Source organism: Scyliorhinus torazame, chromosome 11 (genome assembly GCF_047496885.1).
Source record: "Scyliorhinus torazame isolate Kashiwa2021f chromosome 11, sScyTor2.1, whole genome shotgun sequence".
In the NCBI taxonomy this organism is placed as follows: domain Eukaryota; kingdom Metazoa; phylum Chordata; class Chondrichthyes; order Carcharhiniformes; family Scyliorhinidae; genus Scyliorhinus; species Scyliorhinus torazame.
Window position 1 is genome coordinate 53087456 of NC_092717.1, and position 14823 is coordinate 53102278.

Genomic DNA, 14823 nt, shown 5'->3' on the forward strand with positions numbered 1-14823 from the left:
GGGATCAGCTGCTCTGAATCTCTAGCGCAGTCACTGGGATCAGCTGCTCTGGATCTCCAGGACAGTCACTGGGATCAGCTGCTCAGGACCACCTGAGCAGTCACTGGGATCAGCAGCTCTGGACCTCCTGTGTAGTCACTGGGATCAGCAGCCCTGGGATCAGCTGCTCTGGATCTCCAGCGCAGTGAATGGGACCACCTGCTCTGGACATCCAGCGTAGTCACTGGGATCAGCTGCTCTGGATCTCCAGTGCAGTCCCTGGGATCAGCACCTCTGGACCTCCAGGTCAGTTACTGTGATCAGCAGCTCTGGACCACCAGGGCAGTCACTGGGATCAGCTGCTCTGGACCTCCAGCGCAGTCATTGGGTTTGGCCGCTCTGCGTCTCCAGGACAGTCACTGGGATCAGCAGCTCTGGATCTCCGGGACAGTCACTGGGATCAGCAGGTCTGGATCTCCAGCGCAGTCACTGGTATCAGCTGCTCTGCATCTCCAGGACAGTCACTGGGGTCAGCTGCTCTGGACCTCCAGCGCAGTCACTGGGATCAGCAGCCCTGAACCTCCAGCGCAGTCACTGGGTTCAGCAGCCCTGGACCTCTAGCGCAGTCACTGGGATCAGCTGCTCTGGATCTCCACGCAGTTACTGGGATCAGCTGCTCTGGATCTCCAGCGCAGTTACTGGGATCAGCTGCTCTAGATCTCCAGCACAGTGAATGGGACCAGCTGCTCTGGACCTCCAGCGCCATCACTGGGATCAGCTGCTCTGGATCTCCAGTGCAGTCCCTGGGATCAGCACCTCTGGACCTCGAGGACAGTCACTGGGATCAGCAGCTCCGGATCTCTGGGACAGTCACTGGGATCAGCAGCTCTGGATCTCCAGCGCAGTCAGTGGGATCAGCTGCTCTGCCTCTCCAGGACAGTCACTGGGGTCAGCTGCTCTGGACCTCCAGTCACTAGTATCAGCTGCTCTGGACCTCCAGCATAGTAACTGGGATCAGCAGTCCTAGGGCCAGCTGCTCTGGACCTCCAGATAAGTCAATGGGATCAGCAGCTCTGGGATCAGCTGCTCTGGATCTCCAGCGCAGTCACTGGGACCAGCTGCTCTGGACATCCAGCGCAGTCACTGGGATCAGCAGCCCTGGGATCAGCTGCTCTGGATTTGCATCGCAGTCACTGGGATCAGTCGCTCTGCACTCCAGCGGAGTCACTGGGATCAGCAGCCCTGCGATCAGCTTCTCTGGACCTCCAGCGGAGTCACTGTGATCAGTTGCTCTGCACTCCAGCGCAGTCACTGAGATCAGCAGTCCCTGGGACCAGCTGCTCTGGACCTCCAGCACAGTCTCTGGGACCAGCAGCTCTGGATCTCCAGCACAGTGAGTGGGACCAGCTGCTCTGGACCTCCAGCACAGTCACTGGGATCAGCTGCTCTGGATCTCCAGCACAGTCCATGGGATCAGCACCTCTGGACCTCCAGGATAGAGACTGGGATCAGCAGCTCTGAACCACCAGGGCAGTCATTGGGATTGGCTGCTCTGCGTCTCCAGGACAGTCACTGGGATCAGCAGCTCTGGATCTCCAGTGCTGTCACTGGGTTCATCTGCTCTGCATCTCTAGGACAGTCACTGGGATCAGCTGCTCTGGACCTCCAGCATAGTCACTGGGATCAGCTGCTCTGGCTCTTCAGTGCAGTCACTGGGACCAGCTGCTCTGGACCTCCAGATAAGTCACTGGGATCAGCAGCCCTGGGATCGGCTGCTCTGGACCTCCAGCTGAGTCACTGGGATCAGCTCCTCTGCACTCCAGCGCAGTCACTGAGATCAGTAATCCTGGGATCAGCTGCTTTGGACCTCCAGCGGAGTCACTGGGATCAGCTGCTCTGGACCTCCGGCGAGTCACTGGGATCAGCAGCCCTGGGATCAGCCGCTCTGGATCTGCAGCGCAGTCACTGGGATCAGCTGCTCTGGAGCTCCAGCGCAGTCACTGGGATCAGCGGCCCTGCGATCAGCTTCTCTGGACCTCCAGCGGAGTCACTGGGATCAGTTGCTCTGCACTCCAGCGCAGTCACTGAGATCGGCAGCTCTGGGATCAGCTGCTCTGGACCTCCAGCGGAGTCACTGGAATCAGCAGCCCTGTGATCAGATGCTATGCATCTCCACGCAGTCACTGGGATCAGCTGCTCTGGACATACAGCGCAGTCACTGGGATCAGCAGCCCTGCGATCAGCTGCTCTGGACATCCAGCGCAGTTACTGAGATTAGCTGCTCTGGAATCTCCAGCACAGTCACTGAGATCAGCAGCTCTGGGCCTCCAGCGCAGTTACTGAGATCAGCAGCTCTGGACCACCAGGGCAGTCACTGAGATGAGCAGCTCAGGGACCTCCAGCGCAGTCACTGGGATCAGCAGCCCTGCGATCAGCTGCTCTGGACCTCCAGCGGAGTCACTGGGAGCAGCAGCCTTGGGATCAACTGCTCTGGATCTCCAGCGCAGTCACTGGGATCAGCTGCTCCGAACCTCCAGCGCAGTCACTGGGATCAGCTGCTCCGAACCTCCAGCGCAGTCACTGGGATCAGCTGCTCTGAACCTCCAGCGCAGTCACTGGGATCAGCTGCTCTGGACCCAAACCAACCCCATGCGCTGAATTCCCGGGCCAATGACGTCAGGTGCGCGGCGGCGTCGCCTGCATCTAAACTTTTAAAAGGGTGTTTAAAGGGGAACGCGCTAACCTCCCTGGAGGCACGTTTTCAGTTTTTAAACGACGGGGTGACGGTTTGCGGGGCAAAAGCGGCGTTTTAAAAAAAAAATTAAAGTCAGGTTGTTGGTGTTTGGGGGCGTGACGTCAGGCGGCGGTTGGTGAGTCCATGTTGGATCCGGGAGCGGCCGAGAGTCGGAGCCGGAGACATGAATGGCATCACCCGCGGCCGCTTTGAGGTGAGGCCGGTCTTCTCCCCGCGGTAAACTGCCTGCCGGACAGCGGAATGAGGATGATGATGGTGTGTGGGTGAGCTGGATGCCTGTGGCCTGCGCGGATGGCCGAGGTGATGCTCCCTTTGCCTCTCCGGGCGCTGCAGCGGCGGCAGCTCCGGGGGAGAGAGCGCGCGAGCGCACCGGGCCCAGCCCCAACACAGCCGCGCACCAGTCACCAGGGACTCGCAGCAGCAGCAACAACAACAAGGGAGATGTTGGTGTTATTATGTCCGAACCCACAGTTTTCCTTCTGGGGTGTGTGTGTGTACTGGGAGACAACGACTGCTGAGTTTTAGAAAGGGGAATAACATTGTAATGCGATGTTTGGTGCATTGATGTTGTTCCCGGGCGCCTTATTTGCTCACCGTATGTGCAATCGGTTTCTATAGCTATCTGCGATTTATTTACACCGGGGAACGATTGCAGTTTGGAGGAATCCTCCGCATTTAAGATCTTTATCTGCATTTTTACGTATTAAGCCACACCTACAGACACTTTACAAAATTACTATGCGACATTGCCCTTGTTCTTTGTTTTATTTGAATGGGCGGAATGTATTTTTTAAAAACCAATAGTATTGTACTCTTGTATCCAGTAATTGAAGTTGCCTACAGTTTGTTTTAAATCCACCAAGGTGCTAGATGGGATTGGGAGAAGGCGTTGGCGCTTTGGGGAAGGTTGTCAAGAGTGAACCTGGGATATATTTTAACTTGTATGCATGATACTATGTAATAAAGATTTTGAGCACTCTCCACCCAAAATTAAAGATGGCTTGTTGAGTAACGCAAACCAATACTTGTGTTTTCGGCTTTTCATATTTTATTTTGTTGCCTGCTTCTTTGCTGTTATACTCAGCCACTTCGTTTTCACTGTGCACCTTTGAAATGGAGACAGAGTGGTTTGCCAGTATTAATGAGACTTGCCTTCTTTAGTGTACCTCATGATTTTCCTTGCTTGCATATGAAATTTGAAGGAGGTGATGGTGAGGGGAAACTATGAATGAATCAGTACAGTTGTGAGATAAGTGTTAATTAGTCACCTAAACTTGTATTTTTTTCGAACCTACTAAGTTGGCATTTAGCTCTGGTATGCAATGAAATTTTGGCTAATCTGATCTGAACCTGTCTCTTGTGGATAATTACTTGCCATTTGCTTAGGACCTTCCACAGCAGCAGAGTTGAAAATGGGAATATTTTTTAAAAATCTATGTTTTAACATTTCTCATTTATCTTCAAGTTCAGGCTGTCTGTGGATTCTACTAGTTTGGACAAAGTAAAACAGGATGCCATGGTCTCCATTATTTAGTCCCGTTAGAATTCTAAAACAAGAACAAAAACACACTGCAATCTTTTCCAGTTAATTCTTGTCCAAGCTGCCTAATTGCTGAATGATCCCTTCCTTCTGATTCCTCAATCATTATGGTTATTTTCTTTATCCTTTCAATAGCTGTAATATCTTCGAACTGGACAGTATTCTAACTCTAGTCACAGCATGGGGGTACCTCACTATTTTGACTCCATATTAACCTTTTAAAATATCCCAGCATCTGATTTGCTTTACTGATTGGCTGTAGGCATTTGTTGTAGCAGTTTCCATATTATTGTCAGTAGGATCCCAAATTGTCCCTGAGATTTTGTTTCATCACATGAGGGAAGTCTACATTTAATTTAATCTACCTGCCTGCTCAAATTCCATGTACGTTTATTAGCTTCTTTATATATTTATCATCTGTAAATTTAATATCGTGCTTGTGACTTCTAGCTGTTGATGGTTTATACAATTGTTAAAGATGAGATCCCAAAATAGACCCCTGGGGAAACTCCACTGTGATTTAACCCCCCCCCCCCCCCCCCCCCCCCCCCCGGACAATCCCTGTACTGCTGCCCACTAGGTTCTATTGCTCAACTAATTATGTGGCCATTACAAACTATTTCAGCTGGCATCTTTATTTTTATTACCAACTCTCTCAGAGAAACTGTCGCAGCAACCTTCCTGAAATCTTACGTACACTGCATATACTGTTTCACTCCTGTTGATCTCCTTTATTACTCCCTAAAAGAAAACCAGTAGGTTAGGATTGTCACAGGATAAGGGATAGCAAATTTAAAACAGCGATGAGGCAAAACTACTACTCCCAAAGATTTGTGAATCTGTGGAATATATGCAAAGTGCAGTGGATGCTGGGACAGTGGGTAAATTTGAGGAGTTAGACAGATTTTTATTTAGGAATGGGTTGAAGGGTTCCAGCAAACTGGCAGGATGGTGGAAATGAGGTCATGATGAGATCAGCCATGATCGTACTGAACGGTGGAGCAGGCTCGAGCGGCTAAATTGCCTACTCCTGCTCCTAGTTCTTATGTTCTAAGAAACAACTATTCTGTCTAATTCCACCTTCCAGCATTAGTGTGTGGCCCTGTAGGACACAGCACCTCCCAGCACATATCTGGTGTTCTTGATAATGGGATTTCTTGATTGATAAGAGGATCAGGGGTTATGGGTAGAAGGTAGGAGAATGGAGGTGAGGAACATAGCCATGATCAAACGCCGGAGCAGACTCAATGGGCTCAACGGCCTAATTTTGACCATAAGACCATAGGAGCAGAATTAAGTCTCACAGCCCATTGAATGGCGGAGCAGACTCGATCATAGCTGATATTTTTTAGTCCCGATTCTCCTGCCTTCTCCCCATAATCCCCGATCCCCTTATTAATCAAGAACCTATCTATTGGTACCAACGACATAGGTAGGAAAAGGGGTGTGGAGGTAATAAACAAGTTTAGGGAGTTAGGCTGGAAGTTGAAAGCCAGGACAGACCGAGTTGTCATCTCTGGTTTGTTGCCGGTGCCACGTGATAGCGAGGCTAGGAATAGGGAGAGAGTGCAGTTGAACACGTGGCTGCAGGAATGGTGTAGGAGGGAGGGCTTCAGGTATTTGGATAATTGGAGCGCATTCTGGGGAAGGTGGGACCTGTACAAGCAGGACGGGTTGCATCTGAACCAGAGGGGCACCAATATCCTGGGAGGGAGGTTTGCTAGTACTCTTCGGGAGGGTTTAAACTAATTTGGCAGGGGAATGGGAACCGGATTTGTAGTCCAGCAACTAAGGTAGCCGATATTCAGGACGCCAAAGCATGTAATGAGGCAGTGGGGAAGGGAACACTGACAAAGGAGAGTATTTGCAGGCACAGAGATGGGTTGAAGTGTGTATACTTCAACGCAAGAAGCATCAGGAATAAGGTGGGTGAACTTAAGGTATGGATCGGTACTTGGGACTACGATGTGGTGGCCATCACGGAAACTTGGATAGAAGAGGGGCAGAAATGGTTGTTGGAGGTCCCTGGTTATAGATGTTTCAATAAGATTAGGGAGGGTGGTAAAAGAGGTGGGGGGGTGGCATTATTAATTAGAGATAGTATAACAGCTGCAGAAAGGCAGTTCGAGGAGTATCACCCTATTGAGGTAGTATGGGTTGAAGTCAGAAATAGGAAAGGAGCAGTCACCTTGTTAGGAGTTTTCCATAGGCCCCCCAATAGTAACAGAGATGTGGAGGAACAGATTGGGAAACAGATTTTGGAAAGGTGCAGAAGTCATAGGGTAGTAGTCATGGGCGACTTTAACTTCCCAAATATTGAGTGGAAACTCTTTAGATCAAATAGTTTGGATGGGGTGGTGTTTGTGCAGTGTGTCCAGGAAGCTTTTCTAACACCGTATGTAGATTGTCCGACCAGAGGAGGGGCAATATTGGATTTAGTACTGGGTAATGAACCAGGGCAAGTGATAGATTTGTTAGTGGGGGAGCATTTTGGAGATAGTGACCACAATTCTGTGACTTTCACTTTAGTAATGGAGAGGGATAGGTACGTGCAACAGGGCAAGGTTTACAATTGGGGGAAGGGTAAATACGATGTTGTCAGACAAGAATTGAAGTGCATAAGTTGGGAACATAGGCTGGCAGGGAAGGACACAAGTGAAATGTGGAACTTGTTCAAGGAACAGGTGCTATGTGTCCTTGATATGTATGTCCCTGTCAGGCAGGGAAGAGATGGTCGAGTGAGGGAACCATGGTTGACAAGAGAGGTTGAATGTCTTGTTAAGAGGAAAAAGGTGACTTATGTAAGGCTGAGGAAACAAGGTTCAGACAGGGCATTGGAGGGATACAAGATAGCCAGGAGGGAACTGAAGAAAGGGATTAGGAGAGCTAAGAGAGGGCATGAACAATCTTTGGCGGGTAGGATCAAGGAAAACCCCAAGGCCTTTTACACATATGTGAGAAATATGAGAATGACTAGAGCGAGGGTAGGTCCGATCAAGGACAGTAGCGGGAGATTGTGTATTGAGTCTGAAGAGATAGGAGAGGTCTTGAATGAGTATTTTTCTTCTGTATTTACAAATGAGAGGGGCGATATTGTTGGAGAGGACAGTGTGAAACAGATTGGTAAGCTCGAGGAAATACTTGTCAGGAAGGAAGATGTGTTGGGCATTTTGAAAAACTTGAGGATAGACAAGTCCCCCGGGCCTGACGGGATATATCCAAGGATTCTATGGGAAGCAAGAGATGAAATTGCAGAGCCGTTGGCAATGATCTTTTCGTCCTCACTGTCAACAGGGGTGGTACCAGGGGATTGGAGAGTGGCGAATGTCGTGCCCCTGTTCAAAAAAGGGACTAGGGATAACCCTGGGAATTACAGGCCAGTTAGTCTTACTTCGGTGGTAGGCAAAGTAATGGAAAGGGTGCTGAAGGATAGGATTTCTGAGCATCTGGAAAGACACTGCTTGATTAGGGATAGTCAGCACGGATTTGTGAGGGGTAGGTCTTGCCTTACAAATCTTATTGAATTCTTTGAGGAGGTGACCAAGCATGTGGATGAAGGTAAAGCAGTGGATGTAGTGTACATGGATTTTAGTAAGGCATTTGATAAAGTTCCCCATGGTCGGCTTATGCAGAAAGTAAGGAGGCATGGGATAGTGGGAAATTTGGCCAGTTGGATAACGAACTGGCTAACCGATAGAAGTCAGAGAGTGGTGGTGGATGGCAAATATTCAGCCTGGATCCCAGTTACCAGTGGTGTGCCGCAGGGATCAGTTCTGGGTCCTCTGCTGTTTGTGATTTTCATTAATGACTTGGATGAGGGAGTTGAAGGGTGGGTCAGTAAATTTGCAGACGATACGAAGATTGGTGGAGTTGTGGATAATAAGGAGGGCTGTTGTCGGCTGCAAAGAGACATAGATAGGATGCAGAGCTGGGCTGAGAAGTGGCAGATGGAGTTTAACCCTGAAAAGTGTGAGGTTGTCCATTTTGGAAGGACAAATATGAATGCGGAATATAGGGTTAGCGGTAGAGTTCTTGGCAATGTGGAGGAGCAGAGAGATCTTGGGGTCTATGTTCATACATCTTTGAAAGTTGCCACTCAAGTGGATAGAGCTGTGAAGAAGGCCTATGGTGTGCTCGCGTTCATTAACAGAGGGATTGAATTTAAGAGCTGTGAGGTGATGATGCAGCTGTACAAAACTTTGGTAAGGCCACATTTGGAGTACTGTGTACAGTTCTGGTCGCCTCATTTTAGGAAGGATGTGGAAGCTCTGGAAAAGGTGCAAAGAAGATTTACCAGGATGTTGCCTGGAATGGAGAGTAGGTCTTACGAGGAAAGGTTGAGGGTGCTAGGCCTTTTCTCATTAGAGCGGAGAAGGATGAGGGGTGACTTGATAGAGGTTTATAAGATGATCAGGGGAATAGATAGAGTAGACAGTCAGAGACTTTTTCCCCGGGTGGAACACACCATTACAAGGGGACATAAATTTAAGGTGAAAGGTGGAAGATATAGGAGGGATATCAGAGGTAGGTTCTTTACCCAGAGAGTAGTGGGGGCATGGAATGCACTGCCTGTGGAAGTAGTTGAGTCGGAAACATTAGGGACCTTCAAGCAGCTATTGGATAGGTACATGGATGACGGTAAAATGATATAGTGTAGATTTATTTGTTCTTAAGGGCAGCACGGTAGCATTGTGGATAGCGCAATTGCTTCACAGCTCCATGGTCCCAGGTTCGATTCCGGCTTGGGTCATTGTCTGTGCGGAGTCTGCACGTCCTCCCCGTGTCTGCGTGGGTTTCCTCCGGGTGCTCCGGTTTCCTCCCACAGTCCAAAGATGTGCGGGTTAGGTGAATTGGCCAATGATAAATTGCCCTTAATGTCCAAATTGCCCTTGGTGTTGGGTGGAGGTGTTGAGTTTGGGTATGGTGCTCTTTCCAAGAGCCGGTGCAGACTCAAAGGGCCGAATGGCCTCCTGCACTGTAAATTCAATGATAATCTATGATTAATCTAGGACAAAGGTTCGGCGCAACATCGTGGGCCGAAGGGCCTGTTCTGTGCTGTATTTTCTATGTCTATGTCTATCTCTGTCTTAAAGACACTCAGTGATTTGGCCTCCAGGGCCTTCTGCGCCAAAGAGTTCCACAGATTCACCACCCTCTGGCTGAAGCAATTCCTACTCATCTCTGTTTTAAAGGATCGTCCCTTTAGTCTGAGACTGTGCCCTCTAGCTCTAGTTTTTCCTACTAGTGGTAACACCTTCTGCACTGTAAATTCTATGAAAAGAAAATCTAGGCCACGCAGTATCCTATAAGATTACCCCTCATCTGGACTTCTGGTGACGACGAGCGGGAGGCAGCCGCACATTGGAGGGCTCCCATTCGGGAAAGGCATTTTCGGGGTTTAATGCCCGGTCCCAGGGGCAATGGAGGTGGCAAAAGCAGGGAGAAGGCACAGTGAAGGGAAATGTCAAAAATAAGTTTTCAAAAATGGCCATGAAAAAAGCGGCTGAAAGTCGTCGGAGTGGAAAGGTCACCTCGGGGACGGCAAGAAAAGTGGAGGCTGGGGCACCAGGGGAGGCCGCATTGCCCACGGCTCAAGAAATGACTACGGTGATGGCTGTGGAACTCGAAAGGCAGTTCACAAAACACATGGAGGCGATGAGGAAGGAGATGGGGGTGGCATTGAAAGTGCTGGTGGAGGAGGCGATTGCCCCGGTGAGGGTGGCGGTATTGAGCGCAGTGGCAGAGGTGCGGGAGCAAGGTGAGGCACTGAAGGGAGTGGAAGAGACATTGCAGCACAGTGATCAACTTCCCTCGATGGGGAAGGAGATGCATGCGGAAGGTGATTGAGATCAACAAGGGTCTGCGAGCCAAAATGGACGACTTGGAAAACAGTTCCAGGCGACAGAATCTGAGGATTGTTGGTCTGCCCGAAGGAGTGGAAGGCCTGAGGCCGACTGAGTATTTTGCCACGATGTTGGCGAAGCTGTTGGGGGAGGGGGATGATCCTTCCCGATATGAACTGGATCGGGCTCATTGGTCGTGGAGGCCTGTACCAAAAGAGAGTGAGCAGCCAAGAGTAGTGACTGTGTTTTCGTAGGTTCAGTGTGAAGGAGAAGGTCCTGTGCTGGGCAAAGCAGAAGCGGGTGGTGCAGTGGGCTGGAGCTGGTATACGCATATATCAGGACTTTACGGTCGAGGTGGCGGGCTGCCTTCAGCCGTGTGAAGAAGGCACTGTACATCAGTAAGGTGCAGTGTGGCATAGTATACCCAGCTAAGCTGAGGGTGACCTACAAATCCAAGGACTTTTATTTCGGGACGGCGGAAGCAGCAGAGGAGTTTGCTAAGGCAGAAGGACTATGGCTGAATTGAGCAGTGGACATGTACCGATGTAGCCTCATGTAGCTGTATTTTTTCACTGCGGTTGGTGTATATGTGCTAAATGAGCCAGCGTGTATATAGTTGGACAAGGGAAGAGATGGGACTTTCACTTGCAATGATGGTTCTTTGGGGCTTGGGTGTGTATGCGGTGTTTGTGTGCTAAAGGGGATTTCTTGGTTTTCCTGGGACCGGGCCAGGGGGAAAGAGACCGGGTGGGGGCCTCCATGTAAACCGGCCAGTGAACGGGGGTGAGGTGGGGGGAGGGGCTACGGCCATCGGAGCCTGGCAGGACAGGTTCTGATGAGTAGCCGGGGTGGAAAGTTGCGGGGAAGGAACAGAGAGGTTGGGCGGAGGAGTTTTAGAAGAGGAAGTGGAGGGGAGAGGTGGGGTTACAATTCATGCGTGTCATTTACGGTACTCATTTGGGGGTTGGGTGGCATTGAATGTTAGGTAGGGAGGGGGACTCTAAGTCAATGCTGACCATAGGCGATTCCTGATTCCTTTTTCTTTTTTTCTCCTTTGTTTTTCCCATCGTGGGAGGGTTTGTTTTATTTGATGCTTATATTGTCAGGTGGGGTGTTTGAGGTGGTGGGAGGATGGGATCGTTGTTGTTGATAAGGGGATTGACTTTGTATTTGTTACAGTTTACTGCTTGTTGGTGGGGTGTAAATTCTGAAGAAGATGTGAAAATGGAGAATAAAAATATTGCCCACTCTCCTAGTTTGTCCGAGTCCTTCTGTAGCCCCCTGCTTCCTCCATACTACCTGTCCACCTGCATATCTTTGTATCATCTGCAAACCTAGCAACAGTGTCCTCAGTTCCTTCTTTAAAATCCTTAATGCATATTGTGAAAACTTGTGGTCCCAACACCGATCCCTGAGGCACACCACTAGTCACTGGCTGCCATCCTGAAGAGGACCCCTTTATCCCCACTCTCTGCCTTCTGCCAGTTAGCCAATCCTCTATCCATGCCTAGCTTATGGTTAGATTGGCTGGGTCTGCCCTTCGTGAAATCATATTTACTATTTTTTATTACTTTATTCTGATCCAAATTGCCCATGATCTTTTCAGGGTTTCCATAATTGTACCTAAAGTTGATGTCAAACTCTCTTGTCTGGTTTTTAAGTCATTTTTAAACAAATGTTTCTTTTACAAAATTGGAATAATGCCTGTCAATTGTCCCAGGTATCTCTTCTGAATTCACTGATTTCTGGAATATTTATTTTTTAAACCCATTTTGTTCAAACTTGTATCAAAGTAGGTTACAGCAAATAAACACCCCGGGAAACATTCTTCCCAACAATCAACTATACAGTTTGTACAGATTTTTCTCCTTTTTTACCCCCTGCCCCCCACCTCCCTGCGACGAACAGCTCCTCAAACACGGTCACAAACATTCCCCACCTTTTCTCAAACTCCCCTGCTGAACCCCTTAACTCCTACTTTATCTTCTCTAACCGCAGGAAGTCCTACAGGTCACCCAACCATGCTGCTACCCCCGGTGGCGATGCCGACCGCCACTCCAGCAAAATTCGTCACCGTGCAATCAGAGAGGTGAAGGCCAAGACATTGGCCTTCCTCCTCCGCATGAGCTCCGGCTTCTCTGAAACCCAAACATTGCCACCAAAGGGTCCGGGTCCACTCCCTCCTCCACTATCCTGGCTAAGACCACGAACACTCCCGCCCAGAATCTTCCCAATTTTTCACAACCCCAAAACATGTGTGCATGATTCGCTGGCCCCCGCCCACATCTCTCACACTCATCTGCTACCCCCTGAAAGAACCCACTCATTCTCGCCCGAGTCATATGCACCCTGTGCACCACCTTAAACTGGATCAGGCTCATCCTTGCACAAGAGGAGGTCCCGTTTACCCTTCGCAGCGCCTCACTTCATACTCCCCAATTGATCTCCATTCCCAACACCGCTTCCCATTTCTCCTTGATCTTCACCACCCGCTCGCCTCCCTGCTCCCCCAGCCACTTCCATATATCCCCAATCCTTCCCTCCCCTTCCACATCCGGAAGCAGCAGTCTCTCCAGCAGGGTGTATCCCGGCAATCTAGGGAACCCCTTCCAGAGCTTTCGTGCAAAGTCCCTAACCTGTAGATACCTGAACTCACTACTCCTCGGCAGCTTTACCTTCTCCCTTAGCTCCTCCAGACTGGCGAACCCTTCCGCCAAATACAAATCCCTCACCTTGACCAGCCCCACTTCCCTCCACCTCCTGTGTACACTATCTCTTCTTTCTCCCCCCCCCCCCCCCCCCGGCTCAAACCCATGATTCTCGCACAGTGGCGTTAGCACCAACATCCCTTCCACCCTAAAATGCCTCCTCAGCTGATTCCATATCTTCACTGCGGACTGCACCACTGGGCTCCCTGAATACCTACTCGTAGCCATTGTCAATGCTGCCGTCACCATAGCCCTCAAACTAGACCCCTTACAAGATTCCTCCTCCATCCTAACTTACTCTACCCCTTCTTCCCACCACCGCCGCACCTTGTCCACATTTGCCGCCCAATAATAATGAAGCAAGTTTGGCAACCCCTCTGTAGCAGGGTCCTCCCCACCCTCGGCACCTTCCCCGCCCATACAAAGTCAGAGATGATTGTGTCCACTTTCCGAAAAAAGGCCTTTGGTATAAAGATCGGGAGAGCCTGAAAGATAAACAAGAACCTCGGCAGAATATTCACTTTCACCACTTCGACCCTCCCCGCCAACGTTAAGTGCAGTGTATCCCACCTCTTGGATCCTCCCTGGCTTCCTCCACCAGCTTCGTTAAGTTCCACTTATGGAGCCACGTCCATTCCCTCGCTACCTGAATCCCCAAGTACCTAAACCTATCCCTCGCTACCGTAAATGGCATCCCCCCTAAATGAGCCTGCTGTGCCAGCTCATTCACCGGGAATACCTCGCTTTTCCATACATTCCGCTTGTATGATTTCTGGAATATTTATATCAAAGCCCTGCAATTTCTTTTCTTAAGAATCCTCGAATGTATCTTATCCAGCCTGAATTTTGTTTACCTTAAAGTTTCACAGCATTTGGTTACATTTGCTGGTGGCAATGTGAAAAGTGTTACATCTTACCGATGCAACACTTTGATTCCTTTTCCATATCCGGTTAACTGCTTTCTCTGGTTAAAAACTGAAGACGAAAAAAAATTTAAATATGACTAGGCTCTTGCTCGGTCCCATGTATCTTTATTTGCTTAAAACAATATTTATATTCTTTCAAGTGATATTCACCAATTAACCTTTGTATGTGGGTACTCATTGTATCAGCGCTCAGATATTGACATCAATAACAGGCCTTCATAAAGGCTTAGTTGAAATCTTGCTAAAAGCAACAAATGGTTGATTAAGAATAAAAGGGGGTTCAAAAGATTAATAGTGACTCTTTGGAGCGAAAGAGAAGTAGAAAAGTGCTGGGTTTTATGCTGTCGAAATGGGGGGATGGGGAGAAATGGAACAAAAGGGAAGGTCTGGGGTAGGTTTGAGGGTGGAAGAGATTAAATAACAAAAGATGCCATGGAACAAAAAACAATGGTTGCAGTAAAGAAACAAAACATTGATCCAGAGTGAAAGTGTTAATGGCAGAATAATGAACAGCTGTTTGAAAACAAACGTGAAAACAAGATACAGACTAGCGCTTGAGGGCGAGGGAGGCAAGAGTCAAAATGAGTGCAAAGTTTGTGGTCTGAAGTTGGTCAACATGATTGAGTCCAGAAAGCCATAAAGTGCCAAATTCGAAGATCGTGGGTGGGATTCTGCCGAGAAACGCCGTTTATGCTGGTTTCGGAGGCGGTGCTGTTTTTGTCATGCTCCGCCCCTTCGAACAGCGTACTCTGGGAGTACGTCGCATGCCATATGGACTGCCTCAGGATGTCACCTGAGGCCCTCCCCGATGCTCCGCCCCCAATGGGCTGAATCCCCGACGGCGTGGGACACGTGTGCTCACACCATTCGGGGACCTCGTGTGGCGGCTGCGGACTGACTCCCGCACCGCCACGGGTGGGGGGGGGTGGTGGGAGGTGGGAGAGCCATTCTGCTAGCAGGGGGGCCATTGTCAGGGGCTGGGGTGACTGAATGGAGGGTCCAGGGGTGGCGAAGTTGGTCATGGAGGCAGTTTTTGGCACGCCTGGTCCGCGTGCGGCTGGCATCATGTTAC

The 14823-nt window shown here is 49.6% G+C and overlaps 1 protein-coding gene across 4 annotated transcripts in view; it reads left to right on the plus strand.

Annotated features, from left to right (window-relative positions):
- The first annotated feature begins 2668 nt into the window (after window positions 1–2668).
- Window positions 2669–14823, plus strand: part of fbxl2 (F-box and leucine-rich repeat protein 2) — a 355919-nt gene continuing 343764 nt past the window's right edge. For 2 of the 4 annotated variants that reach the window (XM_072467255.1, XM_072467254.1), the window contains exon 1: window positions 2669–2927. In XM_072467255.1, coding sequence (XP_072323356.1) covers window positions 2898–2927 — 30 coding nt within the window. In that variant the 5' untranslated portion in view covers window positions 2669–2897. The remainder of the gene's footprint in view (window positions 2928–14823) is intronic. The other 2 variants (XM_072467253.1, XM_072467252.1) reach the window with 1 other exon arrangement.